This window comes from Epinephelus lanceolatus, chromosome 1, assembly GCF_041903045.1.
Source record: "Epinephelus lanceolatus isolate andai-2023 chromosome 1, ASM4190304v1, whole genome shotgun sequence".
NCBI classification, from domain to species: domain Eukaryota; kingdom Metazoa; phylum Chordata; class Actinopteri; order Perciformes; family Serranidae; genus Epinephelus; species Epinephelus lanceolatus.
Genome location: NC_135734.1, coordinates 12,534,447 through 12,561,878, shown reverse-complemented (window position 1 = coordinate 12,561,878; position 27,432 = coordinate 12,534,447). Strand labels below are relative to the sequence as shown.

Sequence of the window (27,432 nt, the reverse complement as noted above, 5' to 3'; positions counted from 1 at the left end):
CAGAAAAGGTGAACGGATGGATTCCACATGCCTGGTTCCCACTGTGAAGCATGGAGGAGGAGGTGTGATGGTGTGGGGGTGTTTTGTTGGTGACACTGTTGGGGATTTATTCAAAATTGAAGGCACACTGAACCAGCATGGCTACCACAGCATCCTGCAGCGACATGCCATCCCATCCGGTTTGCGTTTAGTTGGACGATCATTTATTTTTCAACAGGACAATGACCCCAAACACACCTCCAGGCTGTGTAAGGGCTATTTGACCAAGAAGGAGAGTGATGGAGTGCTGCGGCAGATGACCTGGCCTCCACAGTCACCGGACCTGAACCCAATCCAGATGGTTTGGGGTGAGCTGGACCGCAGAGTGAAGGCAAAGGGGCCAACAAGTGCTAAACACCTCTGGGAACTCCTTCAAGACTGTTGGAAAACCATTTCAGGTGACTACCTCTTGAAGCTCATGGAGAGAATGCCAAGAGTGTGCAAAGCAGTAATCAGAGCAAAGGGTGGCTATTTTGAAGAAACTAGAATATAAAACATGTTTTCAGTTATTTCACCTTTTTTTGTTAAGTACATAACTCCACATGTGTTCATTCATAGTTTTGATGCCTTCGGTGAGAATCTACAATGTAAATATTCATGAAAATAAAGAAAACGCATTGAATGAGAAGGTGTGTCCAAACTTTTGGCCTGTACTGTATATATATATATATATATATATATATATATAGTTATTTATTTTATTTATTTATTTATTTATTTTTGCACTATAATATATATCTTTCTACTCTTGTAAGGAGCACCTGTAACGCCAACAATTTTCCCCCCTGGGGATCAATGAAGTATCTCTGATTCTGATTCTGATTATGTTAAACTCAGTCAGCTTTTAGAAAAACAGATAACTGGTTGCTCTTTGTTGTAGAGTGTAAGTCCAAAAATGTATCGGGTGCTCTTGGAAAAAAGGAGGGAACTCCAAAATACTGCAAACAGGAAAAGAATCCAGGCACTCCAAACAAAAATAAGAATGAGGAAGGAAAGATTAGATTAAAAAGCCTTTAATATAATGGCCAACTCATTAAAAAGCCAACATGTTTCAACCACTGTTGATCTTCATCAGGCCTGGAGAAAAAAAAAAAAAAAAGACTTCAATTTTTTTTTTTTTTTCCTCCAGTCAGCTTTTACCACCAGGCCTCCACAGATGGCTTACACTGAGGAGTTTATGCTAAATGCATTGTTTATTGCAATGTGCTCCAAATCGCCAGGCGGTGTACAAACAAAGTAAGATAAGCAGGAAGTCAATAAATGTTACTGGAAGAACTTTACCGGAAAAGTAGGCTGCCGGGCAACAGCAGTAAACACGTACCTACTGCCAAACACTGTATTTGTGCACCGTGATTATTATAGTTGTTTACCTCCAAGTCGAATGTATTGCAATTTTGTTTCTTTTAGCTTTTACAGCACCTATCATGTTCTTCCACACCCTGTGGCAAAACGGCACTTCTTTAACCATTAGGTGGACGATTCCTCTCCAAGAATTGTGAGGCGAATTTTACTGTCTCGCCCATGAAGAAGAGTCACTATTAGAGATCATTAGAGATGTCTGTACAGGGGAATCTGCTCGGCCAGTCTTCCCTCAAAGGCATCCACAATGAGCTGAAAAGTGCAACATGCGCAGTGGGTGACGCAAAAGATGTGATGACATAATTTTGTGGCATTCAAAGCACACTGGTGACACTATGGCAAGCATACAGCACAGCATACCCAGCTTAACGGGTGAGTAACTGATATGCACATGCTGATTTTGGGGGTGAAGTATTCCTTTAAAGTGGGGCTAATAAAGCAAAAAGCAAAACGTCTACTGTATACTTAGGGTAGCACTACAGAAGGGTAATAAAGTAATAATCATAACTTTATATCCCCTTGGTCGCATGATTTTGCTCAGTATATTTAATGGCAATCTGACACATCCGTCAGACTCAGATCACATACAATATCTTGAGTCATTTCAAGAGTCATGTGTTTGCCTGATAGTGGAACAAGAAGAAAGGTCAAGAGACTAAATCTCACAAGCAAAATTATTGCAGTCAGACTGCAGTGTACAAAGTTGACAATTTGATATGAGGGTGGTGTTAGTGGAAAGCTCATGAGCTGTCCAAAATGGAAAGAATTCTTCCTCCAGGGAATATGACTAAGATGAGAGAATTTTAGGAAGATCTTCAAGTTAGATTTTTTTTTTTTTTTTTTTAGATTTTTTACGATTTGGCCTGATAGTGCCACTAGAGTTAAGTAGGGAGGTTCTAATCATCTGGAAAACATAGAAATCCTATCTTTAGTTTTCAAGGTGTTAATTTTTTCCATGACAGGGACTTTCCAAAATCTAGGCCAAAATGTGGACTTAGGTCTGAGGTCCTAGAGAAAAGGTCATTGGATCACTAACACCTCAGATATTAACCTCTGAGCACCATGAATATCGACATCACATGTCATGGTATCCTGCTACTAAGATATGTTGTTCTTGACCAAATTGTTTAGGCAGATGATAAGAAAAACCAATCAGCTTGGATCTGCTGGTTCTGCTGCTGGGAGGTTGCTGCAGCAGTTGTACTATAAGTGGCATTTGTCATATCAGTAGCAGAATTGTTGGGCTAATAATTTCAGTAATCCTGTTTGACTCAAGTGTATATCCTCACCCAGATAACTGTCATCATAGCTCCCCTGAGCCTGTCGTGTCTGAATCTGCCCGGCGACTGACAGCAGGAAGTACGAGGGGTAGTAGGCCTTAACGATCTCTTCTGTGGTGGCTGAGATCAGCTGACCTACGGGATGAATGGGTAACAAAAGGTTAAAAGTCAGAGGTTAAAATAAGACACGTGACTTTTGAACTCAGGCTCCTGAGTTGTTTCACTTAAGTTTGTTCACGGACAAAGATGATGGATTAATTTTATGACTCATTCAAGGGAAAAATCTATTGGAGGATATCTCTTAAAAAATCCATTGCTGCTCCACATTCTTGTGAGCTCACCTTGCCAGTAAAAGCTGCCTGGTCCTCCAAGCACAACCCTCCCGTCCTGTAACACACAACAGTTACCAGAGCTGAGGAGTCTGTGTGTCACCAGTTTGAGTTTCAAACAAACTCTGCAAATCTCATGTACACTGCTTACATCAGCTCAAACAGAGAAACAGTAGCTATGTGATTATGTAGAAACCAGCAAAAACTCCAACAAATATTTCTCTTACCTTGGTGAAGTCTGCACTAAATCCCCCCTGACAGTATCCCTGTCCAACAGGTCCATGTCTTTCTGCGAAGAACAGCAACAAACACGAGAAACACTAATAACCTTTCTGTTTCATGAAAACTAACAAAACAAACTTTCTGTTCTGTTCAGAGGCAGAAATCCCCAGTGTTGTCATTGTCACATTTCAAATGTTGAAAACCAGACACTTTGAAAAAAAGAAGGAGAAAAAAAAAGACAAAGTTTTAGAGGTCAATTTGTAGCTGTGGGTTTATCTGGTAACATGTTGGTGAAGATTCTCTGTCATCCAGGTCAAGACCTTTATCTACTAACAGTTTGACAATCTGGTTCTCTTGATAAGTTTACAGAGCTGACCTAAGCTGTAAACAGCATCCTTCCTAAGATATGCTGGTGGCTGTATTCTGAATATTCAATGCAAACTCACTTTATACCAACTCTAAAAATGCAAGAAAACAAATAAAAATAAAAAGACTGTATAAGACTAATCCTGAACTAGTACTTTTTATTTCTTTTCTACAGTATGTCACAGGTTTACAGCAAAGGGCAAATATTTGCACTCTCTCCTTTGTCCATCACCACAGGAGGTATGGGTGCTGTTGTTGTATGTTGGTGCTGCAGCACCCAAAAATGTATTTACCCAACAATATATAATTCAAAGAAGCACTATACAACATGGGTTGGGAAACAGTTGAGGCCCCGAGCAAAGGAGTACAAGTGTCTCAGGGTCATTGTTCATGAGAGAGGGAAAAATAGAGTGTGAGATGGATCGGTGGTTTGGCAAGGCATCACCAGTGATGCAGGCACTGCGCCGCAGAGTCATGGTGAAGAGGGAGCTGAGCTGGAAGGCAAAGGTTTCGATTTACTAGTCCATCTATGTCCTCACCCTCACTATGGTCATGAGCTTTGGGTAGTGAAAGAAAGAAACTCAGAGCTCAGACAGCCAGACTGAGCTCTGAGTAGAGCCGCTGCTCCTTTGCGTTGAAAGCGGTTAGTTGAGGTGGTTCGGGCATCTGATCATGATGCTTCCTGGGCGCTCCCAGTTAGAGGTGTTCAGGGCATGTCCTACTGGTAGGAGGCGCCAGGGCAGATCCAGAACATGCTGGAGGGATTATATAGTTTAATCTGGCCTGAGAATGGCTCGGGATCCCCCAGGATCCCCTAAAAGCAGATAATGGTGCTAACAGTGCTAAACAACGACAACGGTGTTGACAAAACTAACAGTTTTAAGCGGGAAGACCTGGAGTGCAGTTCAGAGTTGCAGAGATTAGCTGGCCAGTGGGATAAACACATGGGAACTCAGATGCATTAGCATGCATGTGCGGCAAGACTGTCCACCACAACAAAGAACAGCTGAGCTGAACAGAAGTTATGGTTCAGAGAAGCAGTCCGATTTTAGATTGGAATTGCAATAATTGGGCAATTTTAAAGTACATTGATTGCTGATTACTGAAACAACAGTGACTAAATTCTAGTTGTTTTTGGAACAACAGCATTGTTTGCCTCATGTTTATCCCTCCACATCCATCCATGGCTTCAACTCTCTCACATCCCCAGGAGGGGACATGCCTCACAGTTTGAAAACCTCTGGACGAGACAACAGTTGAGAATGACTGCTACAGAAGTGGTAGAGTGCAGCTCTTCAGAGCTTTTTTAGCCCTTTTAGCTCATTCTGGTTTTACCACATTCACTGTATGATTGAGTATGTGCTGCACTCCAGTCTACCCTTGTAGGTAGCTGTTTTCAGCAAACAAAATCCGGTAAATCCACACAGTTATCAGCTAGCTGGTAAGCATCCATCACCTGAACACAAAGATATTGTTCTCAGCTTATTAATAACCGAGCTAAAAGGAGATTTAATACATGTCTCACATTGATCTAGTGGACAGACACATGATAACATATAAACGCTAATGTTGCTCTGTGTCTGCTGGATTAATGTAAGTGTGCTGGCACGTTCGCTGTACCCCTCCTGGAGGTTGGCTAATATTACAGTAACTCACCTGTTCGGCAGGGGGCATACTCCACAAACGTTTTGAGACTGTCTACAGAGAGGTAGCAGGTTCCTGTGACATCGGCAAAGGGTGTATCATGTTCGGTCCTCCAGTAATACCTGGGAGCACAGGCCTGGCAAGCACAAAGAGACAGCTCTGTGACAAAAAACATGACTACATTTTCCAGCTGAGATGAGTTACATTGACCCTGAACTCCTTGCTCGAACATCAATTGTGCAATCATAGCTTAGCAACTGTAACTACACACAGAAGCTCTGTCAAGCCTTAGAGACTTTGAAACGAATCACTGAGAGCAATTCTTGGTATCATTAACGTTAGGAAGTTGAGGTCATTTTCTGGCCAAAGACTAAAACACAAGAGCAAGTACAAGTTATGGATGAAACAATATGTGCTGTGAAGTACCTACTGCCATGGCCAAGGGGTTACATTACATTAGTCAAATAGACTTTCTGGGAAAACAGGTTGTTAGAAATAGCATTGCTCAGGAATGTCTCAAACCTAAAATGTTTATGAAACATTAGCCAACTTTTAAGCAGCAGCTGTGTACTGCTCTGTATTTCATTTGTATTTGATGTCATTTGTCTCATTGTGTAACCCTTAATCCTTGTAAAAGTGAAATTTACTGTTTGTAGTACATACAATAAACAGAAACCCTAAAACTGTGTTATTATGTGAGGCAAGGTTATGGTACCTGCAGCAACTAGTCCAGGGCTCGACAGTGCGAGTGTTTCACTCGCATTTGCGACTAAAAATAGGTGTGTGCGAACTGTAAAAAATATTTAGGGGCACATGTGCGCATGAAAAAATCAGCCGAAGCAGCCTATATTTTTGTCAATAAAAAAATATGATAATCTAACTGCAAATGTTGGAGGAACTCCAGCCGCCTTCCCTCTTCCCCGTGTGACACGGTTATGGGCGGTTTTCCAAGCCACTGTCAGGACAATGAATATAAGTCCCACTGTCGGCAGCGTGGAAATAGCCTAAGTCAAAGTGTGGAGGAGATGGACCGGGTGGATCTCCGGGGAAGCCTGCTCCATTCTCCCCGTAGTTCAAATAATTTCAACTCCTGAATGAGCCTGTACTCCCCAAAATCCTGTCCTCTGCGCCCTACCCCGCGGTGGGCACCGCAAAAGCTCTGTGTTAAAGAGACTTAAGTCCTGCAGAGTTTCAGAGGACCTGGAGAATGTTTTAGGATAGTAATAACATTATATAAGATAATCATATTGCAAAGATAATATATATAAGATAATAACATTAAAGACAAAATTAAATTGCAATACTTTTTCAAAACTTGATGATTTTACCTTTCTTTACATTTTGTATACAAATTCATTAAATAATTTTGCTTGTAAATGTCTATTTGCATCACGTTTATTACAGAAAACACATTATTTGATCAATTTACATTGTGCCCCTAAAGTTCTTTGTGTGCTCTTTACTTTTTCAACTTAGGAGCACATGTGCTCCTTGGGAAACAGGTTAGCGTCAAGCCCTGTAGTCTACCCCGCAATACAAGAACAACATTGATCCCTTGTTTCCATGTCTTCTACGTGAATTATTAACTGCTGAGGATGCTAACTTTTTGCCTGGGACCTGTCAGTCGTTGCGTTAGCTAAGGTAGCATTATATCATGAACATAGCCATTGTTGTTCCTGTTCGCATTTAGCATTTCTGACTCTGAGAAAGAAGACTAATGAAATACAAACCATTCAACCCTATCTAGACAGTGACAATATTTTTAGTAGCAAAGCATACGTTAAGGTGAATGACCCTTTCCTGGTCTGTTCCAAGGCTGGATATTGTTTCTAAAATCATGATAGCAATAGCAATACCAATACCAGTGCCCCAATACCAGTACCATAATACCAGTACCCTTGATACCCATAATGTGAATGGAGTGTAGCCACACTTTTGAACATTTTGGTGGCATACACTGAACGCACACTGAACTGCCAACTCCATCAAATATGCCAGGCTCAACTTTACCACATCACAGTCTGTATGGGTTGTAGCTGCCGTGGTAGTGAGCGAACAGTAATATTTTTCTTGATCTGGGTACAGAAAGTTTTGATTAGGGATAGACCGATATGGATTTTTTAGGGCCGATGCCGATACCGATTTTTTTCCATCACCCTTAGCCGATGACCGATTATGGACTGCCGATTTTCTTGAGCCGATATTTGGGGCCGATACTGCTTTTGCTCCCTCAATTTACATCAGAAAAATGACACAATGATAACAAATATTACAGGTCTCAAGTTTAAAATAAGAAACATTTATTGAACAGTAAAAAATACTAAAACAAGATGGAAAGTTGAGGTAGAACAGGTAGAATATTATTATTATTATTATTATTATTATTATACATTCAAATAAAAAAAAGAGTTCAGTGCTCTTAAATCTTCCAGTAATGTCTTTATAAAATAAACAAATATTTAAGCTGAAGCATAAATAAAACAACAACTACTGTACACAGTAGGATTCACTGCATGTGCGCTGCAGGGTCTTACGGCAACACAGAGTTGCCCGTGGATGCCTGTCTGTAAATCATGCCGGGAAAAATAAATCCGCGAACCCACGCGCGTATTGGCCGATGCCGATACAAGTAAAAAACTCAAATATCGGCCCAGTATATCGGCCGGCCGATGTATCGGTCTATCCTTAGTTTTGATACATTTAAGGTACTGAGTACCGATTCTGAGCCCTTGTCTGTATAGTACATTAAGCGAACCAACATGGAGTCCCAAACGCCCATACTGACAAATCTCTGCTAGCGCACCAACAATACAAGTGGTTGAATTCAATTTAAAAAACTGCATAGCATATAATCACACAGCAGAGATAAATTATCCAAACAGACCCACCAACCCTGACCCAGCCTTACCAGGACGCTGTTACCATGGGAACGCACAGTAGCTCCAAACCACTGATGGGACTTGAACTCAACCTGAGCGTTCACATCATTTATATAAAAATATCGATCACCTAGAAGAACATAGAGAAGAAAAACACATTTAAGAGCATATTTACACAGTCGTACACAGCTCTTCTGTGACTCTAATATAAGAGAAACTTCAGTGATGTCACAAGTTGCTATTTTAACTTAGCCAAAAATCCCCCTGTCATCGGCGTTTGATATTTGTGCTGTCAGGGCTTCATTTGAGAGCGTTCCCCACATGTTCTTGGCTTTTTACATGGATATTTTATGGCCTCGTTCCCGGGGTCTGCAGTCTTAATCCATCCTCCATGCTATGGCAGACATCAAACAGCTCAAAGGGACTTGGACCTTGTTGTTACTGTAACCCAAACGGCTGTACTTCATTGTCAAGATCTGTTTTAAGAAGAGGCCCTGGCAGTACGAAGGCAAGGAACAGTGATGAGGGAGAGGGTGGTGGAGTGCTACAAGTGTGTGTGTGTGTGTGTGTGTGTGTGTGTGTGTGTGTGTGTGTGTGTGTGTGTGTGTGTGTGATTTCCCTGCCAAACGTTGTACTTTTGCAGCCTCAGCAGCATTACACCTCCATGATTTTTGCTTTCAACAACAACATGCTCTTACAATAATTAATGTGGAAAAATAAGATCTGAGCCAGGTAGGTGAGCCAGGTTGCCTTTATGTCCTATGGAACACTGTAAAAACAAGTCCCTGACTTGGAAATATCATCCCTATCCTTATCCAAGTACTGTATAAAAGTTTGTGACATTGGACTTTGCTGTCAGATCCAGCATGCAAGATTTTTGTCACAGTTTTTTGCCGTTCAGTATCCTTGAAAAGCCATTTAACTAAAACCTGGCGCCTTAAATCATACTTAAATATGCCTGTAACTGTGTAAGCTTTACTGTGGCACATTTTCTGATATATGTTCCTGCTGTCTGCAGCAGAGTGGTGACATTAAACTCTCCTGGCTACAATTCGCAGTGCCTGTTTGGTTAATAGAGTCTGGGCTGTGTCCTCAAACACACTATGAATCCTGAGGCCTGTAATGGGAAATGCAAGACTACAGAATGTAAAAGCGCAAGCAAGTGTGTGTGTGTGTGTGTACATACATATATATATATGTGTGTGTGAACATGAGTGTGGTTTAGCATGTTTCTTCTACGCTGTATCACATTTCAGAGGCTGTCTGCAGAGACCGTTTGTAAACAGTTTGTAGGTGTGTATTTATGTATGCAGAGTTTGCACAGTCACAGCTCTCGGTCTGTGTAAACCAGGACTTGGTATCAGCATGCACGGGCGTATGATAAGTTCAACCCTGTGATCCTCAAATGGTGGTCCTTATCGCTTCCTGTGTTTCTGATGGAGGTGATTATTTTTCTGGCAGAGCTGTGGGCAGCCCCAGGTCCTCTGGGGTCCTTGTCCCTCTAATGACTCTGCCCTAATTAAAGAGTGCTCACAACACTGGGCCATAGTCCAGCAGGAAATCAAAGCTCTGTGAAAACACTGCAAAATACAACCCATGTCCCAAAATGGAGACCTTAGCGAGGGAGGTGGCGTGGAGGAAACCTCAGTCACCCTTAAAACACGGGAGAGACATCAAAGGCTGGTTTCAGTCAAAACAGAGAAGCGTTGGAAAAGGAGCTGTTGGGTGGCAAGAAGTCGGGCATTTGGCCTCAAGGTCAAGTACAGCGGTGCTGAACTCGGGATGCTACCTATAGCTTCTCTCAGCCTCTTTTATGGCTGGTTAGAGACAGCTGAGAGTTTACTGCACAGTCCTGTCTCAACAGTTTAACAGCACTGTTGGGGAAAGTGACATTTTTATATCCTGGAACAATGCGAGTTACCAACTACTGCTGTGATTATGATGTAGAGAAAATTCTCTCCCTTGGATTTTGAATATTCAGCTTGGTTTTTAACATATCACATTTTTATCTTTGTGGTTACAAAGAGGCCAACCGTCAATTTAGACTTAACAAGACACCCTACCTTTCTTGTCAAAGTTGATCATGCTGCAGTTAGCTTGGCTCCAGGGGCACAAGTACACAGCTCCTCCTTCGGTGATGTTGGGCTGAGTGGTGTTGGCTTTCGGAGCGCCGATCAAAACACTGATACTGGACAGCAGAAAGGAAAACAAAATCTTACTCTGTGGTGAAGGGGTGTGTCCAGGAAAAGTTCAAGATTACACCAAGAAACATTTGTTTTGATTGACAGTAAAATCATATGCATTTAACTTTTCTTAGAAATAAAGTTTTGTTACACACACAGCTGATGAAAGAAGTATGAATCTGGACAAAGAATTTGAAGGGTAAAAAGGGTCTGAATTGGGCATTTGGCACCAAAATAACAATCTATTGCCTTGATCAGAACTAAAATCATGACAGAAGAAACCAAATTATCTTAGTCTGCAGAGAAAGCAAGCTACAAAAACAATTAAGATTTAATACTGTATACCACCATAAAGAAGAGGAACCAAGGCTGACGCCTCCCTTTACCACCCCCTGCTCCAGTTTACGGAGGCTTATAAGGTACAGCACAACACTTTGATATCAGTTATCAGCTTGAAGATCAGTTTGCAGCTATTACCTCAGTGGCTGTACTGCAGATCCCGGATCACTAACGGTTGGTCATAGGGGGGTTTAAATCTCAGATTCAAGAAAAACACTCTAGGTCCAGCATTAGTGCCTGGAAGGTTAAACATCTGTCTGTGATCAACAATGCTCACATAATGTTCACATAATGTCACATCAAGTTAAGCCAAAGCTCTGCAACCTCAGCGTGAGGTCAAAGTCAGCACCGCTGTATCCTCTGTTAATGTGTGAATTAAAAACCAGTGTAGCCAGAGGAGCCTTTTGAAGAAGCCAAAAACACTGTGAAGTTTATGCATGAAGCCAAGTGAAGAATTCCTCAGCAGCAAAACCATTTTTCAATACTAGATGTAATTTATGCAGAAAATAAGGTCTGGGATTAACATGTGCCAGTGAGGTCTTTGAAGGTGAAATCTGAACTTATTGTAGATTTAAACCTGCATTCATTTTTCTGGCGCAACAAGTTGTAAACGCAACACTGACATATTATCACCTCGTAAAGTTGATATAGCAGATGTTTACCAGCTAGTTTCAGACTATGTCTGACTGCTGATTGGTGCTGAGCAGGTAATGGGTTTATCAGGGCTTGTTTTCTGAGAACAGCTGTCTGCTGCTGCTGAAAACAATGCTGACATAAGCTGTGAGAGTGAACCAAAACAGCAAAGGTGTGGGCCATAAAAACCAAAACAATGAGCTGAAAGATGCTGGAAAACTCAGTAGAGCTGAAGGGATTGTAGAGTCTGTTGATAATTCTCTCTGGGTTTGTCACTTTAAACTTTTAACTTTTACATTATGTAGTACATTAAGTAGTTATTTCATTCATGTTACTCTAAAATATAGAGAAGCTTTAAAGTTAACTTGCTACAAAGTTGCTATCTTAGCAAACATATTTACCAAATCTATAAAATTGTTAAAACTGACTGCAACTGCCATGTTAGCTGCTGTTATATCTGCAAATTGGCTGGGAAGGTGGCATTTATCCCTATCAACAAATGCTCTATAACAAAAGATGACACATTACAAGATGCACCAATGGTATGAAATGGTATACACTTTCTGTCTCCTAAGTGGGTGTAGTCGTCTCTCACCACCGCATCCCCCCATTTAATTTTGAAGTGTTGTGAGCAATGTGTGGATGGATGAAAGCAGATTCAAAACAATACAATGAGGGCTACCCCTTGAAAGTCGGTGATTCAAATCACCAGTTGGAGGCCCATCAGTTGACTGAGACTGCTTCAAGTCGAGCAGTTGGGGGTTTTGTTGTTTTTACAAGTTAGTGAACTGTGAAGTGTACTTCCGGGGACATTTTGGTCCCCTGATATTGTTGTTGACTGAGCGCTCTTGACTTTTATGCTACTCTTTGGTACAGTTAGCTGCGGACACAACACAGCAGCTCAGAGGTGGACAGACTCTGTACCACGAGGCTCCAAGATAGCATTATCTTACCTCTTCTGCTTAGAAGGTGTAAATTTAAAAAAAAATCCAATCCCTCATTAGCGCCATTAGCAGATCTGATTCAACTGGCATAATTTGGAGTCAGGTACAGCTTTAAATACAACAGTATTTAAGGCAGCACCTGACTACAAATTTAATGTTTGTGCCTTGCTGCTCATATCTAACTGTTTAGTATCTGATATCAGCAGAGTACAACATAATATCAGCTGTTGCAAGATCTCATGAAAGATTGTTGCTGAGACAAACACAGGTCTTGAACAAAGATAATTTTCTCCTGACTTGTCTGTCAGAAAATGCCATTTTAGTGTCAGAATGTTGTGGCTTGTGAAAAATGGGTCCATTATTTACTTTAGTGACTTTGGGGTGAAAGACTCTGTCATAATTTGTGCTAACGTTCATTCCTCCCATTGGAATTAACAAACTCAGGACCACCGCTAGCGTTCTATGGGCGTGGGTCAGTGGTGAAACCCATGTGACACAGATAGAGGAAATAACTCTAAAATGTGCTGTCTCATTTCTAAACCATCTCAGTCCCTATCTCCAAAGATTTCAGCCAAGAAATGAATAGCAAGAGAAGGATACAGCGAGGTGTATGTGCAAATATCATGCGCCCTCCAACATGCAAATTTACATGTGCAAGTGTTTGTGTGTGAGGGTGCATTACAAATCAGCTATTCTTTTAAGGTTTTCAGACAGCCCTGCTAAAAAGGCCTGGCCCACAGCGCATGGCACAACTTAAGACATTGGTGACTGATGACATTAGCAGAGATCAGACAGACTCTGTACTTCCCCCCATCCCCCAAAATGTCTGGAGAGCACCAGAGGAATATTTACATGGCTGGATAAGCTTTCCTTATAAACCACTCACTCCACAGCCACTTAGCCGACCAGGGTGCACTGGTGGCAGTGGGTACTTTAACCCACTGCCACCCCCTGTGATCTCTGCACAACTGGATTTGTAAGAGTCAATTAAAAGGACTTGTAATGAAAACTTAACAGCCAACAATAGCCTCCTCTACAACATGATGTGGATCAGTGGGATGATTGATGCCTCTGTTGAGACCTGAAATGAGGATTCCTTTCCTTTCACTCACATTCAACAGGAACATCTGCAATTGGGGAAATGGCTTAAAGGCATGGCCAGGTCAAAGATGCAACATGTAATTTTTACTAAAGGATTTATGAGCTCCAGTGAATGCATTTGCATAGCGACATTATTCTGTAACTAGTCATATCTTAATGGTAGGTCTTATTGAGTTTAAGTGTTTGTATGCATCATAACCTGCTCAAAACATTTCTTCTGTGCAAAATTATGTTTATTTTTCATTCTCTAATACCTAAGTTTCTCTCTCTATAAAAAAAAGGTGACTAATTTTACCCTCTAGGTTATATTACACACAACATATTGTCATATCAAACATCTGAAAAAAGGGTCACATCACATGCAGATGAGTCATTTAAAGAGGCACAAGCCAAAAAGGTCAGGAAACGCTGAGGTGTAATGATATGATCTTCTATTACATTTAGTAATAAACACAATATTTGTTCATGAAAACCAACCGAGCCTCTGTATCCCAGCTGACCCTGTTCAGTTTTCTCAAGATTTTATCTGGGTTGTTATAATAAACAGGATATGATGCTTGTATGAGCCAGACCCCCAACTCCAATATCTGCTGTTTAGTTGGCATGTAAATACATTCATTAAACTTGTGCATATGTGGGTGGCCCAGAATAATATGGCTTAATATTAAATTAGTGTGTTTTCTTGTAGTCAAATGCAAAATGTTGTTAGCTTAATCTACATTAAAAATGTAGTGGAAAAATCTCCACTGTCCTAGACTGCACATTTGATCAGTTGACTGGTTCTAATACCAATATAAAAACCAGATCAAGATTCTCTTGATATATAAAATTAAAACCCAACACAGCACTAACTGTGACTGGCTGTGTAGTAAAACTGTGCTAGCAACATAAGCTCTTTGGTGACTTCATATGGCTTTAATGTAGAGCTCACAGACAGGTTGGGAAACATAAAGAAGTTCATCGACATCACAGGATTTCAACAGCTGTGTCCCATTTCTATACTACAGACCATTTCTATACCAGCTACCACCACAAACAGAGTCAACTTCTGTGGGAAACACTACATCAGCATGCTAACATGCCCACAATGGCAATATTAAAATGTTGAGGTTTAGCAGGTATAATATTTATTATCTTAGCTAGTGAGGATGTCATTAGTTTTGCTGGTATTTGGTCATAAACCAAAGTATTGGACAAACATAATTTTTTACCTGATGTTGGTGCAAGCTGAAAAGTGAGAGGATAATTTAAATTCAACCTCTAGGGAGCATGAGCCTAATTTTACAGATATCCATTTCATATTTCACTCTAAATCCAAATTGTCAACCTGCTGGAGGCACGACAGGAAAGTCAGAGGGTCATCCGAGTCAGTAGTATTTATCCTCTGGGAACCATGAATGTCTGTGCATATATTCAAGGCAATACATCCGATCGCAGTCACAATATTTCACTCAGTCAGTTTTGTCCCTGTGAAGCTTAAATGGCAGTGAAATTCTAAAGCCACAGTTTGACTGATTTTTGGCACATTGTATCGCATCACATTGTGTACAGTTAGTAGTATGGAACTGGGATGCAGCTTAAAGTATATCAAAGAATTATAGCTCAATATTTAAAGTAGGGTTTCAAACCTCTCTGAATGAGCCACTTGAGCACATAAATATTTGTTTAAGACATCCGTGTTGATACTTTAGAATACAGTTAATTACACCAGGTGTGGTGTAGGGCTGCCACGATTAGTCGACTAATCGATGACTAATCGACTATTAAAATAATTGGTGACTATTTTAGTAGTTGACTAATCAGTTTGAGTCATTTTTCATAGAAAAGCACTGTAAAAGTACCCCAAAATACTCTTATTGCAGCTTCTTACGTTCAGATATTGGCAGCTTTACACACTCTCCCGTGACAGTGAACTAAAACCCTTTGGCGTGAGTACGAAACAAGACATTAGATGACGTAATTTTGGGGTTTGGGCGAGACAGTCCGACATTTTTCAACATTTTAACACATTCCAGTTATTTAGCTAACTATATATCTGTTCATGCCATTGCATTAGTGTTTTTAAAAGCTTTTTTGTTATCTTATTTTACAGAAAAATGTGTGGAGGCAGTTTCCAATTTCCAAAATTTCCCAGCTTAACTTCCCATGGTTCCCAAGTGTCTGGAAATTTACCGGAATTTACTGGAAATTGTACGCCCCTTTGCAACCTTATTGAAAGTATAGGCCTACTCCCTCAGTCAACCTTTGGTGAGAGTCAAAGAAAGCAAAAAAATAAACATATAATGTCCCTTTTCTGTCTGTTATTACCAGCCCAATCAATGTGCCAAATCTCATTTTTCTGCTCAGCTTTGTTAATCTTTTTATCGGTCAAAGTAAACCAGCTCTACCAACACACTTGATATCTACCTCCTAAACTAGACTTACTGACTTTATCTGGACATGCGGGCTGAGACAGTGAAAACAGAGATGGCATGGTGAGCAACAGGAGCAACTTTTAACAAGGCGCCCTCCAGCCAAACAGTGTAGTGATTGTCTGCATTCATGACAACCAGCAGAAACCATCCCCATCGGCAGAAAGACAACACTGGTCTTATTCAGGAAAGCATCTTCTTCCTGCTGTGTTGTTTACTCATCACAAAACAAGAACAGCTAGATTCACATGAAGATGTACAACAGTTGCTGTAAGCTGTCAAAATACATGTATTTGGTCAAAAACAAAATGTTGTATTGTTCAGTGTATGCAGGCAAAGGGGGGCGTCATGTGTATACATTGGTCTAAATCAACATCTCAGTAATGGCTCAACAACATGGCCTCGAACTGCCAGAAGCTTAGTTAAGCAAACTGAGAGAATCTTAACCAATTTCCTCACAGGAAAAAACCTACAGTCATTAAACCAACACTGATTTTACTCTGTCAGCCCTCGAGGATGTGGGTGAGGAAGAAGTGCTGATACTGGAGTACAAGTTGCAATGACAAAGAAGTAAATGTCCTGCATTTACAAAAAAATAAGTAAGTTAAAGTACCAAAATATAGGCATCAAAATATACTACTACCAAATAGCACTCATGATGTCAATTTCAGAATAATGTATGTTGCTGGATAACTCTTACGATGTGGCCATGTGTTCATCACTTTAATGTTACAGCTGGTAAAGGTGAGGCTAATTTTAATTGCTTTATATACTGTATGATTGTGAATCTACCCCACGGGGACCAATAATGTCTTCACATATGTTATACTGTTCCCCATAATATTACATCAGAATTTATTTGTTGATTATTGTTATTTTGTATTAATGTCAATCTGCAGATTAATTACAACTCCTTTTACAGGAGTAAAAAGTATAATATTTCCTCTGAATTGTATTGGAGCAGAAGTATGAAGTAGTACAGGATGAAAATACTAAAGTAAAATAAAAATAAAAATACCCCTACATTCTACATTCTACAGTGCTTGAGTAGGCTAAATATGACTTTCCATTACTGGTGAGGAAATACTGAGACACTGAGAGCTGATAAGGTTAAACAGGATATTACAAGGCAAAGATCTGAGCACCTTTCACAGGAGCAGCTATCAAATATTGTACTCATACTACGAGCTTCTCTCCAGCAGGTTATCATAAAGCAGATTAACAGCTGATATACAGTAGATTTCCGTCATCATGTATGAAGGGCTTTCGCATGATGTAACACATCCTACAGAGGCCCTCAGCTCATGAGCAACAGCAGCTGTGAACAGCTGGTTGAGAGGGTGTTCTGGCTGGATGAGCCAAGATGTATTTGACTGTCTCTCTCAATAGGCTTTAATACACAGGAAGGGATGAATCAGCTTGTTCTATGTTTTTCTATGTTGTTCGCCAGTTATACTTAGGTTTAATGTAGCATCTGGTCAGCTAGCCATTAACGTCTTCGAGTGGTGGACAAAAAAGGGTTTAAATCAATACCATGGAAAATACTACTCCAAGTATGACAATTAAGAAGTCATAATGAAAAAAAATGTTTGTTCTAAGATTGTTAAGTTCTTCATGTGTAAATAACCTGTAATAGAAAGCTCAGCATCAGAGGAAAATGTTGGGACTTTATGTTTCTGCAAACCACAGATATGTTAGATTTATATCATATCGACGTTTCTAAAGTGACGTAGTATATGAGCTGAGTTTTATTTGGATGGCGTGTCAACAAGGCATGACACCTGCCAAGCTGCAGACCACTGATCGAGACCAACAAACAACAAACTGACTGTTCTTAGCGAGTCATAGCTGTGTTTCCAGCAGCCTTTTAACCACCATCACTGTGTTTCCACCATAGACTGTCCACCAGGGATAGTGTCACGAACAGCAAGTGTTTTTTACTGAGACATCGCTGCCTTTTCTTCCGGGATTGTGCCACAAAACGTAAACCTAACTACACGATGACCACATAATAATGAAACCTAAAGTTTCCTAACCTAAACCTATTCACATAATGTACAAATGTAACGTGTCTGTAGTTTGCAGAAATGTACAATGCTAACATTTAGGCTATTTAGTGATTGGGTTTAATCAGTCCAGGTGACACTGTATATTACTACTGCATTTTAGCGATGCCTACTTTAAGCAACAAAAAAACTCATATTTTATAAGCTTTTCTCCTATCTGGGGTAACATTTAAAAACACAGTAAAGTTAAAATGTAAATGTTCAAATAAAGAACCACTATTTCTAAATTCTCTGCACATTACTTGATGTGTCTACACTGGATTTATGCTAACAGATATAACTGATGGTTGTTTGCTAAGTTAGCTAGCTGTTAGCTAAATAACAGCTTTTTCAGGTTAAAGTGAGACTGTTGTAATTGATCAACAATGGCCGCTGTGACAATTATGGGACGATGATAAATAGGAAATACAGCATAGCTAACAGTAGTACGCAGGACAAGGGTTGTGAAATCAGCTAACAGTGTCTCACTGCAATATCTATCTAGCTAAAGTTTGCTAACATTGGCTAACATTAGCCACCAAAAGCTTCTTACCTGACAAAGCCTGTAGTGGTGAAACCCCTGAGTACACAGAAATGAGCAAGGGTGCTTTAGCTTGCTTATGAATTCAGTATTTTTAATAGGAAGAATTTATCTTATTTGCAAACGTCACATCAACTAAGACGTTCCCTGAAAGCCTCATTTCAAAGTAGAGACATTAACTACAGTGAAAACAAAGCAAAATGTAGGCTAACCTGTAGGTTGTGAATCTGCTTCTAGGTAGCCACAATATGTACAACAACCAAAATATTAGCGTGTTATTTTGTACAGTAATATAAAATACTCGAGTCTGATATACCATAGGCGTATAAAAAGACATTTTTGTAAAGCATAGCTCTGTAATTCAATGTACACAGAAGCACAAAGTGTCTATGTGCAGCCAATTAATGGAGGACCAAAAACACATTGACCTCGGTTGATATACTTAACACTGGATTCATATCCAGGTTACTCAGTGTGTGTTTTTCCACACAAGTGCCGTGGGGAGAGTTTTCTCAATGAGCAAAAACGGGTGATGGTACGTGCTGTGTGTAAAGGAAGAAGAACATGTTTATCTCACTCAGCAGTTCTTCATCTGTCAAAAAAAAAACACAGCAGGAAACGCCTACTGTCCCTTTAGTGCATACTCAGAAAATTAGCATATTTCTTACTTTGCTGTAGGTTAACCCCCTCCTCTCTGAATCAAACACAGACTTATATGTCTGTTTCCAATCACACTTGGGCTGGAATCCAGTGTGTGTGTGTGTGTGTGTGTGTGTGTGTGTGTACGAGAGCAAGAGAGACAGAGAGAAAGAGATGTATGCTCTGCCTATATGAGTGAAACTTTGTACCCTAACATATCCATCATTATGTCACTATGAAATATATTCAACAGACTACAATTAAACTTTAAAATGTCCTTTGTCTTGTATGTTTTGTAGTGAGTTTTAAAGTAGTAATCTTATACAACAATGTAGGCTGCTCTGCAAACACATGTAAAAGTCCCTTAAATGTATAAGATCATATAAATGACTATGACAAAATCACTTAAACTGAATGCTAACTACACAAAACAATATAGGGATATTGCTGGGATCGTCTCCTACACTGTAAATATTGCACTATATAAACTATTATCTAAAAATAAAGCATGTCTGCAGACCAGTCTCTTTAGATGCACTGACTGTACAATGGTGATTTCATAAAGGATAAGTTTTGAAGGTACGAAAGGCAACTACATTGAAGGGGTCAGTCACTCTTTCATTCATACTCTACCTAAAGGCCAATAAAGTATGATGAAGTAACTTCTGTAAACTTTCTCCCACTGACTTGCGCAAGTGAAGGACAGCATGAAGCTTTGAGATGCTGCACAAAGACTGTATACCTGGATGCCTGACTGAAGAACTCCACTGAATAGCCGAAATAACTTCCCGGTGGTCCGGTGAAAACGACGCGTTTCTCCGTGTCCAAGTTAAAAGCAGTGCAAAGCTGGAGCCAAAGCACCACTACAGGTACAGCCAACACGGTGTAGTGACAACATTTTCCCCATGACCGGGGAGGTGAAAGTCCAAGAACGGTGCCCATCTCTTCTTTTGCGCGTCTCTTCTTTCATTGAACAGCTGAAGCGCAAAACGCATCATCCGTGCTGTTCCTTATGTAGGCTAGTAATCATAAACTGGTGTCCTGAATAATAATCCCTTCAGCTCCAACAGGTCCGATGTACTGATCCAGAGTGCATAGTGAAATGTAAAGAAAGGCAGGACAGAGTCAGAGAGAGAGGGAAAGAGAGGGAGGGAGAGGGGAATGATTGCAACCTCATTTGGGGTGGAGCTTTAAATATTACCAGACAGTCTGGTCCCCTCAGAAACAGCACTGAGGTAATGTTGTAAAACATGACACAACACAGAAATGCAAATATCTGCAAAACTTCAATCTTTTATTAGATTTAGGTCAAAGGAGAAATTACATAGGAATATAATACAAATTCTTTATTAAAGCTACAGTAGGTAACTTTTTTAAACAAAAGAAACTGTTTGTGATGTTTGATATCCTGACAGTAGTACATGAGGCAGATAATCTGTGAAAAAAATCCGGATCCTCTGTTCCCTCCTAGTGCTCCTAATGCCATTTGCAAAAATCCACCAGGCCTGAACAAAAACAACCAATCAGAGCCAGAGAGAGTCTCTTAAACCCTGTTTCCACAGTATACTATGGTACGGTTCGGAATGCATTTTTTTTTTTTTCATACAGGAAAAGTTGTGGAACCAGTGGAACTGTTCGTACCATTACCATTTTTGGTACCCCTTCTGTTGGGGTACCTATCACACAGATCCGGTGTAAGTACCGAATGTGTCCGGGCTGCCAGATTTGTCCGGGGTCCCGCGCTAACTGATGACGTCGCGCATTATGATTGGCTTTATAGCAGTCACAAATCCTGATTGGTTGTAGCCATGGTTGTGGCTGGAAGTTTGACGAAATGGTTGTAACGTTAGAGAGTTTGAGGAGAGAAATAAAAATAATAAATCGAAAGTTTTCTCCTCAGTTGTATGCTGAATGAAGTATTAAAACATTAACCTGACAAGCGGCAAACATTAACGAGATTGGCTCAGTTCAGATTAGCCTTCTTATGAGATCGGCTCGGTTCAGATTAGCCTTTTTTTAAGTTAGCATTAAGCTAACAGCTAGCGGCTAATAATAAAACGGCTAAAAAGAAGAGAAATATATAAGAAACATAGGAAATTACTGTTAGATCGGCTCGGGGTCGGAGGGCATCTCACAAATCAATGTAATGTTTCACAAATATGTCAACATATTTGACAGCATAACAGCATTGCTCCAAGGGTCAGTGCAGCCAGTGTTCAGGGTCCCAAAACAAAGAAAGACAGAACATAAAGTTAGTTACAATGACATGCTGTTATGTTTATTTATTTTTCATACTGTATACAGATAGCCTACACATATAGTGTATGATACACTAACCCTGGATTTGTGAAACATTGTACATTGATTTGTGAAACGCCCTCCGACCCCGAAACAGGCTTTAATAATGTCAGTTGTTGCTCATGCATACACTGCACTAGCCCCCTTTTTCCACAATATCCTCAGTGCATAACAATACCAACAACAGTGTACATGGCAGAGACAAGTAAACAGAAGAAGACCCGCAACAAAAAAGCAAGCTAAAAAGAAAGAGCAGTCCCAAGCCAGCACTGGGACACTGGATGAGCTGAGAACAGCTACCTGCTGTTGCCTAAAATGACTCTATGAGAGCAGTGAAACTGAACCCAAACAATAAAGCTGCAGCCGGATAAATCAACAACATGCTGAAACTCAAATTTTGGAAATAATTTTATTATAATTGTTTGAACATTCAAATTGGCATTAATGAGTGACATTTTTAGGACCTTAAAACAAAATGTTAAGGACTTGGACTTGACTTTGGACTTGTTGGTCTTGACATGAGCCTTCACTCAGTACTTCACAGGCAAGACTCAAGGCTCTGTACTTGTGACTTTGTCTCTCTTGCACCAATAATTGTGTATATTTTGCTACTTTCTATAATAGATTCACATTAGACAATTGTGAAGTGTGTGCAGCAATGAAAGCCTTTACTTTTTAACAGAAGACATTAATGTTGTGTAGGTAAGTATTTTACATGTTCAGTATGTTTGATGTAAATGGAATAAGAATGAGTTAGCTGGGAAAACAGGACAGCGATGAATGTAATGAGTCGGCCAAATGCTCAAAACACAAGAAATCTTCAAAGTGAGCTTAAAGTCAGAAAGTTGAGGTTTTGTTGTAACATACTCTACATGTCAGGACAGCATTCAGTGTGACGAAACCTGGAAAACCCACAGACATCCATCTCCAGCTCTGTCTCTCATCACTGTGTTGGAAGTGAACTTGCAATCATGGCAGACTGACAGACAGGCAAGTATACAGTACGTGATTATTTGTAAGTCCACTCATGGTTATGTGTGTGTGTGCACGTGTGTGTACCTCATAGGAAAAGAGGGTCCCATTTTAAGAGCGGTGAGTCAAGATGTGTTACCTGCCAAAGGCAACAGGAACTTGGACAAAGAGCGTTTTCTCTCTGTAAAAACTGATTTTCACATGGCACAGAGGCAGTACGCTGTGCCTTGTAGCAACTGATAATACAACAGTTAGCTCCCTTCATAAATTAACAAATGCCAGCTGGTGTACTAATGTGCTGAGAGTGACTTTATCCAGCAGTTTATTTCATGTAGAGGTGAAAAAGGCAACATTAATAATGATTTAAATGGACTGGTTATTATACACAGCACAGACGTCATGTTATTATTTGTTATCTGCCCATAATGCACTGTAAAATCTAACAGTCAATTTAAGTTCAATGAATTTCTGGATTACAAGAACTGTGTTCCCTCATTTGAGTTGGCTGTGTCTGCTGCCTCCATCAGCCTCCACCAATCAAAAGCTCCAGGTTATACATAGTCAAAGTAAAGTTAGTACCATGGCTCAGAGACAAAGACTCAGGAATATGAATTACCGTATGTAGTATACATAGCCCAGGTTTGACTTGTGATTAAAAAGAAATCAAGCAATCTATAACCTTTATTGACCTCTATTGGCATGAAGTATGAACTGCAACATGCTGTGCCTCCACATTAAACAACAGATCTGTACAAGTTGTTAGTACTGCTGTAGTTTTTTAAGGATGGTATACAGCTGCATTCACAGACATAACTGACACAGCTTTATTATTTGGTTCTTAAATGTGAGCCACCTGATGAAGTGACTGCGTTGATTAAAATCATTGGAATGAGTAGTACTGTGATAAAAGCCAGTAAACAACGTCGTTTTCCCCTTCAACTACAAACCACAAACACCTGGAATCACTGGCACAGTACATTAAAATGTACTGGCATAAAAGACATAAAAAAAAAGTTTTAATTTGTTTGTTTGTCATAGTTGTGTAATTTGCTGCATGGGAAAACAGCTTTTGTGTTGGTGTATTCAAGCGCTTGTGGGAAACTCCAGTGAGTCAGGTGGCCTTAAACAAGACATTGCTCTGTCTGCTGGGTGTGTAAATATGTGGTTAACACATTTACCAGGAAAATTACTTTTAATATGTCAATGTCTACTGTCTCCAGTGGCCAAGAAAATAATACTTTAAAGAGAATATACTACAACATGCAAAGATCATGTTTTGGCATAAAATACCCAGTTTGGCACAATCCTGCTAGGAAAGCAGTGATGTCTCCATTCTATTACTCAAAATCTAATATGCACTTTACAAAGATTCTTTTTTCACAAACTTTAAACACCAAACATTTTTTAACATTTATATGATCATATGTAGAGCTGGATGTCATTTATATTGTTCTAAACTTGATAATTGATAATTTCTTCTCTAAAGGCAAAGGTTCTTGTGATATATCACATTTCCTCTAGGGGGACAATAAAGTGTGAATAAATAAAAAAAAAAGTGTAATATTCTTCTGGCAGCTTGGATAACATCTTTAGTGTTAACTTTATCACCAAATTCGCCTAGGTCTCACATTGACTTCTGGGCAACCTTTTGTTCTTTGTGGTTAATTTTTAATATTGCAACATAACCTGCACACAGGATTCCAAACAATCTGACACACATCCTTTATAATGAATATGAACTTTTAACCTTGAGCAGACGTTACAGATCCAGCAGATGCAAAAGTAACCATTTTAAGTTTTCCTTCCTCTTTTGCATCACTGAACAAACAACTAGTAAATCCCCCATAGTGGTAATGTCTTGCTGAGCTGAGGAGCTGGTTCATATAAAGATAATTCAGTGCTTGGCTTGGTTGCTTAAGTTTGCACCACTCACGGTGTCATGGTCACGTGTTTATAGGCTTTTTATAGGATTATTGTCTTGTAGTTTGGTTAATTTATTTTGGGCTATGTGCAATATTTCAGCTTAATTTTTGTTCTATGTCATGTGATACCATGTTGTTCACTGCACATGGTTGTTCCTGTGGTAATGTATTATGTTTTGAATGTCATGCAGCTCTGTCTAGCACTTTCTTTTTGTCTTAGACAAATTTCCTTTGGGATAATAAAGTTTATCTTATCTTATCTTATCTTATCTTATCTTATCTTATCACCTTCCCCGCCCCACCCTTCCCTATCCTATCCTATCCTATCCTATCCTAATCCACCCTACCCTAAACTACCCTACCCTATCCTATCCTATCCTAGCCTAGCCTAGCCTAGCCTATCCTACCTTACCCTATCCTATCTAACTTTAGATCAATGAAAGTAGCCACGAGCTACAACAATATATATTTTTGTCGCCTCACTTCTGAAAATTATGTTTCACCATTTACTGAACTTCTCAGACATCTCGTCCTGCCTCATGTCTAAACATCCTAAAATATTTTAAATTACAGTAATGATATACTAACCAAGAGCTGTTTCCTCATGATTTCAAACCCTAACTGTGCATTTAAACTTACTTAGCAGATACACCTTGTGACAACCTCTCCTGTGTCTCTGTCTCAACCTCACAGAGAGTCAAACAGTGGAGTTAAACATTACGTTTGTGCAGAGTTGGCTCAATGAATTAACTTCACAGTGAACACTGGCCCACAAACCAAAGGCAGTTATTACATTAAAGACAGATCAATCAGATTTAAGATGAACTGATTACTGTCTGATGCATCTTTACCTCAGTGTGCACTGAGTTGTTTTACTTTATTTTCAAAGACAGAATAGAGGAAAAAGTGAACATGGGTGACTTTTACTGATTTGGCTCAAGACTGTGGAAAAAAATTATGTTCCAAGCTACATGGAGCACGCTGAAACTGCAAAAGCTCAAAGACCTGCTGAGCTAGTTTACATCTGCAGGCTAATTGAAAAAGCCTGAGAAAAGAAACATGCTGGAACACCTATTTCAATGTTTCGGCAATTATTTTGCTATGTGGAGGCTTGTTAAGTTTAAAGGGTTGTATTTTCCACTGCCCAACTCGCCAGCCATGTGGGGGATTTTATTTATGTCTTTTCACAGCCAAAATTACCTCCCAACTCCCACACACTCACACTCACACACACACACACACACACACACACACACAGGACTGTCTGCATTATGTCAGAGTAAAGGTGATAAGAGACATAACACACGCCTACTAGGAGTGTCTGCAAGCTGTCTCAAGCACTGATGTTGGAGGAAAGAGCACTCTTCCCTCCACACACATTCATGCACGAGCCCACCTACACTCACAGGAAGCCATGGGATTACCACAATTAAAACAACATGGCTGCTAATGTGTGCCTCCAGAGGCTCAGATGACTCTATGTAATTATGGCTGCTATGGCAGGTAAGGGATCAGTGTCAGTAGATTACAGAACTACATTCAGTGTTTCTCACCAAAATGCATTGTGTGCAGCCTTGAGGTCTAAAAATGTGCTGAGTACATTTCCTTGAAAAGTATTTTAAATCAAACATAAGGGACTTTTCTCATTTGTCTAGGTCTTGCCTCCTTGTCTCCTCTTTCCTCTGTCCTCCTGCCTGTGACTCAGAAATGTCTCAGCACACCATTTTGAAGGACGTCTGGATTCCTAAAATGCATCGCGAGGAAAAAGGAAATGGGAGGCCTGCTGGAGGAACTATTAGCGAGGATGCACAGATGTATCCTTTGCAGAAGTCCTGTCAGCACCCATTATGTATGAAAGAGGTGTGACACACAGCCAATGATGCAGCTGTGCCACATGTTGTATTTAATTTACATCACTTTAAAATGACAGCTCTGAAGTAGGATGTCTCATTTAGTTAAATGCCTGTTGCCTCGACTCCTCTCTCATCGTGTCAGCGCCTTTTCCACTGGCGTCACAGGTGGGAGGGAGTAAGACGCAAGGAGAGGAGGTGAGGAAAGGAATCGAGAAATTACAAGAGCCCATAGTTTACATCCATGTTTGTTAGCTTGCAGTCTTTTTCGTTCATGTATTTTTGACTATTTGCTGCATATCTTGGCACGTTATTGCCACTTGTGAATCAGAGGTATACTGTGAAACCACTGTTAGGAACTTGTATTGTGTGAATGCACAATATTAACAAAATGGGGACCTCTTCCCAGAAAAAGAGGTCAAAAACTCCACAGGGAAATTTAAACAGGGAAGCTGCAATAATTAATAAGTTTACATTAATCATAGCTTGATGTGAAAGATGCCACTCATACGGACTAACTCAAGGAATTATCAACCATCTCTGCAGTTGCAATAAAAGAAGAGTTCATACTGGTGGACACATACACAACTCCATATCAGTGCTGATGTTGTCTGTTGTAAATAGTCAACTGTTAGCAAGCAGCTGGCCATAACAACTTTATGGTGATAACACAATAAGTCAGTGTTGTGTTTACATCATAGTTGCTCAAAGTGTGGCTTTTGGACCAATGGCAGCCCTCAGAAACATTTTGTGCAGGCATTATATTTGAATCATTCAGGATCCATTTCAGTGCTTACACTCTCAATTTCAATTGCTTGCATTTAATACACGACGCGGCTACTGTGTCAAACCTTAGACTGTATAAATAATGGACGTAGCTACCATGAGGTCAGCCATGGAACTTTGGCATTTTGGTAATCACCATGGTTTTTTTAGAGCCAGAACTAATCATATTTGGATGAGAGGATGGAGCTGTGGAGGAGTGAGTGGTGGATCTGACTTCTGCAGACTGTGGTGATGCCTCCCAGACAGCCTGTCATTCAAAGCAGCCCGACCTTGAATATGTGTAACTTTAAGCCATAATAAAATGTGAACAGGTGAGATATGAAAAAAGTCACCCCCTGTAGAGTTGTCATGAATGTTGAAATGAACTGTTGAGACCAGAAACATGTTTATTTTCTGCCGTAAAGTTGGGCATATTGACATGGGGGTCTGTGGGATTCATTCTGTTTTGGAGCCAGCCTCAAGTATCCATGAACTACAGTTTCTGGCACTTCCAAATTTGATTCATTTTTCAGCCTCGGTGGCTGCCGCTTGTGTAAAACAATTGTCTGTCAGGTTGAATACAACATCTTGTGGAAAACTACTGGTTGCATGGCAATTGGTGACACCCCACAAGTGTTGTGGGAATTGCGTTCTTAATGCGATTAGCTAAA

General features: G+C 40.1%; 1 protein-coding gene across 1 annotated transcript in view; it reads right to left on the bottom strand.

Annotated features, from left to right (window-relative positions):
* LOC117257472 (integrin alpha-5-like) overlaps positions 1-20,085 on the bottom strand; it is a 59,867-nt gene extending 39,782 nt beyond the window's left edge. Inside the window, exons 1-7 of the mRNA XM_033627696.2 lie at positions 19,697-20,085; positions 10,182-10,306; positions 8,148-8,248; positions 5,252-5,375; positions 3,235-3,296; positions 3,020-3,065; positions 2,688-2,813 (exon numbers count right to left, since the gene is read on the bottom strand). Coding sequence (XP_033483587.1) covers positions 2,688-2,813; positions 3,020-3,065; positions 3,235-3,296; positions 5,252-5,375; positions 8,148-8,248; positions 10,182-10,306; positions 19,697-19,896 — 784 coding nt within the window. The 5' untranslated portion in view covers positions 19,897-20,085. The remainder of the gene's footprint in view (positions 1-2,687; positions 2,814-3,019; positions 3,066-3,234; positions 3,297-5,251; positions 5,376-8,147; positions 8,249-10,181; positions 10,307-19,696) is intronic.
* Positions 20,086-27,432: the final 7,347 nt, after the last annotated feature.